At 34.8% G+C, this 3,705-nt stretch overlaps 1 protein-coding gene and 1 long non-coding RNA gene across 2 annotated transcripts; both read left to right on the top strand.

Annotated features, from left to right (window-relative positions):
- Nucleotides 1-340: 340 nt before the first annotated feature.
- LOC121978275 (probable LRR receptor-like serine/threonine-protein kinase At1g67720) lies at nucleotides 341-1,367 on the top strand. Its single transcript, XM_042530640.1, has 6 exons — nucleotides 341-481; nucleotides 571-703; nucleotides 868-939; nucleotides 1,044-1,112; nucleotides 1,189-1,257; nucleotides 1,346-1,367. The coding sequence occupies exons 1-6, from the start codon at nucleotides 454-456 to the stop codon at nucleotides 1,365-1,367; spliced, it is 393 nt and encodes a 130-aa protein (XP_042386574.1). The 5' UTR covers nucleotides 341-453.
- Nucleotides 1,368-1,392: 25 nt separating this feature from the next.
- On the top strand, nucleotides 1,393-2,939 carry LOC121977562. Its single transcript, XR_006110932.1, has 3 exons — nucleotides 1,393-1,904; nucleotides 2,078-2,204; nucleotides 2,911-2,939. It is a non-coding gene; the product is annotated as an uncharacterized LOC121977562 (long non-coding RNA).
- The last annotated feature ends 766 nt before the right edge of the window (nucleotides 2,940-3,705 follow it).

Below are 3,705 nucleotides of genomic sequence, written 5' to 3' on the forward strand. Positions count from 1 at the left end.
CTGATTGATAATAAATACAAAAACAAATAACTGCTTAGTGGTTATAATGCATGCCATGAAAATAGGTTGGGTTGGTAAGAAGCAACATGTACAAAATGCTGATGTGGGTTATTTATGACAACTAAAACAAATGTTGCAGCTCAGAGTTGGCAATGGAGAGGACTTTATTCCATCAAGGGAGAGATGGAATTTTAACCAAAAGGTGTGTTTTTTTTCTTTCAATGAGTTTATTCTTTAAATTGTTAGGACCCTTGTATTGAAAAATCTGGACTGTGATTTCACTTGGAGGTCTGACTATTCTTTTCAAGTTAAACTTTTGAAAATTCTCCCTTTTGGCTATATGAACCGGGATCATATAATATAAGTCTCCCTTTTGTCTTGTCTTTTGCTTTTAAGAAAACAAATGATTCATCCAAGGGACCTATCTTAAATGCTTTTGAGATATACAAGTATATGGAGATAAATTATGGATCCCTAGACGGTAAGTAAAGAAATATCTTGTTAATTTGGTAATCTAGAGCAACACTGTTTTCTTTTAGAGTGTATCCTTTATACCTCTTTTCTCTTCAGCACTGACCATGGAAAGCTTTGTATCACATTACCCAAAAGAAGTTTGGGCACAAGAAGGTGGAGATCCATGCTTACCAGCTCCATGGTCATGGGTTCAATGTAATTCAGATCCGCAACCACAAATTGTTTCAATGTACTGAATGCTTCTCTAACTCTCATTGGTCTTTGTCATGTTTGCTTTGCTTTCCCATGCATGATTTCCAGTTTCTCTAGCTGACCTATGAATTGTTGCTAATGTACAAATTTTAGCTATCTTCTCGCCGCGTGAACTAATGAATAGATTCGTATAATGAACAGTAGACTATCAGGGAGAAATTTGACGGGGAATATACCTGCAGAGCTTGCTAGTTTAACTGGCCTAGTCGAATTGTAAGTTAGAATCTACTTCTGTTCCAAGTCAATTTATTTCATTCGGCACAACTGTTGATGGATTTAATGATTCCTTGTCACTGTGTCAAATTCAAATATTTCAGATGGCTTGATGGAAACGTGCTTTGTGGCCATATACCTGCTCTCGGTGCATGCTTAAGTCTTAGAAACATGTAATATATAAATATTGCTGGTTTATATATCAAACACTTAATCATTCGCTAGACTTTTTGAATTGTTTTTTTGCAGTCACCTTGAGAACAATAAGTTAACTGGTGATCTATCATTTTTGGATGGCCTATCAAATTTACAAGAACTGTATGTCCTTTCTTGCCATTATATTGTCATTTAACGAACATCAATGTTTGCCCAAATTTGTTCTCTTTTAACGTTTGGCTTTGTCTAGCACCAACTCCAGCATGAAGTAACTATTGAGCTTGCAGGTACGTGCAGAACAATATGCTGTCCGGAACAGTACCTGGTCATCTTCTTGGCAAAAATATAGTTTTCACGTGGGTATTTCTTATTAGATTGTGTTGAATATCTCTTTAAGTCCTACTTTCCAATGAAATTACAATTATCAAACTTGGGTATGCTATTTTGAGGCGTATCCCCAAGAAACTTAGACTATTTTCAAGAGAAGGTAGGTACGACTCAATACAACTGACTAACTTTTGTCTGAAACATGTATATGAATTAAAGATATTGTTTTTTCATTTGCAGATGATCTTCCACCTCCCCAACCATTCCAAGAGTTAAGTGCTTCTTTCGGAGGATTTGGCATTGAAACAGCACATAGATATTGGTTATCTGAAATCAACGATGCCACAGAAAACTTTGCTAAAAAAGTTGGTTCTGGGGGCTATGGGACAGTGTATTATGGAAAGTTGAAAAACGGAAAAGAAATTGCCGTCAAAGTTCAAACCAATGATTCTTGTCAGGGAAACAGACAGTTCTCAAGTGAGGTAGCCGTTTACATAGCTTTGGGTAAAAGGGTTACTCTTAATTGCTTAGATGATTGCTTAGCCAAACCAAAAAGATATGCTTAAGGTTCTTCATAAAGTGTGTTTATGGTAGCTTGCTGAAGGATTGCACTAAGTTATTATTGCACCAGTTTGACCAATAAAATTTGTTCCAGGTTTCTCTACTTTCAAGAATACATCACAGAAATCTGGTTGAATTTCTCGGTTACTGCCAGCAAGAAGGCAAAAGCATTCTTGTATATGAGTTTATGCATAATGGAGCACTGAAAGAGCATCTTCATGGTAAGCATCATTCTGTTATGTATCATATTTATCTAAGTTAAGAGTAATTAGTTGGTTCTGGGTATTCGCAGGCTCCTTGTCTCAGGAAAGTCCCATCAGTTGGATAAACAAACTTAACTCTTTGTATAAATCCTTTCACACTTGATACGCATATTGGTGTAATAAGCAAACTTAACTCTTTGTATAAACATGTCAAAGGTCCAGTAGCTCTTGACATATTACAACCTCTAATGTTGGTGATAAAAATATATACTGGAGACTAGCTAGACTTGTTGTTGAATTGGATTAAAATCATGTGATTTTTATTTTCACAGGAAGTAAAAGGGTGTTATATACTTAGCCAATTTTGGTACTTTAATCACAGGAATTACACAAGTAGAGAAGATTTGATCCAACAAAACAATATACTTTGGCATATATATGTGTGATATATTGTTATGGGTACTATTTTGTTTTGTAAAGTTTGGTGATGTTTGGATGTTGATGTTTGGTACTTTAATGATGTTTGGATTGTAGGTTCTTGATCAATGATATTTTGTAGATATTAACTTGAACTGAAAGTGAGTTATGCAGTAATTTTAATTTGTGCCTAGAAAGAAGTATTGTTATCATATTCAATTGTGTACAACGTCTTTGTCATTATCATCTTTATGCCATTTACTCCTGGGAAATGACTTAACTTGCAATCATATGCTATTTACCTCAGGGAAAAGATAATGATCCCGTACCCAGAAAGGAGAAGAAAAGAGAAGCTAGGAGGGAGGAGAAACTAGAAAAGGCTGCAGTTATTGATATGGTGTTTAGAAGATGCACAGGCTGTTTAGAAGATGCACAGGTAGAGAAGACTTGATCCAACAAAATAAGATATTTTGGATTTTATATATATGTGTGATATATTGTTATGGGTACTATTTTGTTTTGTAAACTTTTGTGATGTTTGAATGTTGATGTTTTGTACTTTAATGATGTTTGGATGATGATGTTTGGTACTTTAATGAAATTTGCATTGTAAATATTGATTATGTTTGGATTGTAGGTTTTTTATCAATGAAATTTGCACTAGATGATTTGCACTGGATGAAATTTGCACTGGATGATGATGTTTTTTATAAACTGTTGAGTAGGAAAAGATTAATAAATTTTTTATTTATTGTCAACATGTTGTATATTGTACCCAAAGACATCAGTTTAAATAAGTCAAACTGTTGTCAATGGCGTTAAAAGACAATAGTGACAAACTGATGTTATTTAACATCGTTGCCTAAAAAGACAACGGTTTTTAACCGTTGTCAAACCGATGTCATTGGCTAAAAAGACAACGCTTTTTAGCCGTTGTCGTAGACAGTTCAAAACTGTTGTTGAAGAGCCTAGGCATACGCTCAAAGACAACGGTGAAAAACCGTTGTCTTTGTAGGAAAAGACAACAGTTTTTCACCGTTGTTAAAATGTTGTCTTTGCCTACAAAGACAACGGTTAAAAACTGTTGTCGTTTGCCACCCCT

Source organism: Zingiber officinale, chromosome 4B (assembly GCF_018446385.1).
Source record: "Zingiber officinale cultivar Zhangliang chromosome 4B, Zo_v1.1, whole genome shotgun sequence".
Taxonomy (NCBI): Eukaryota; Viridiplantae; Streptophyta; class Magnoliopsida; order Zingiberales; family Zingiberaceae; genus Zingiber; species Zingiber officinale.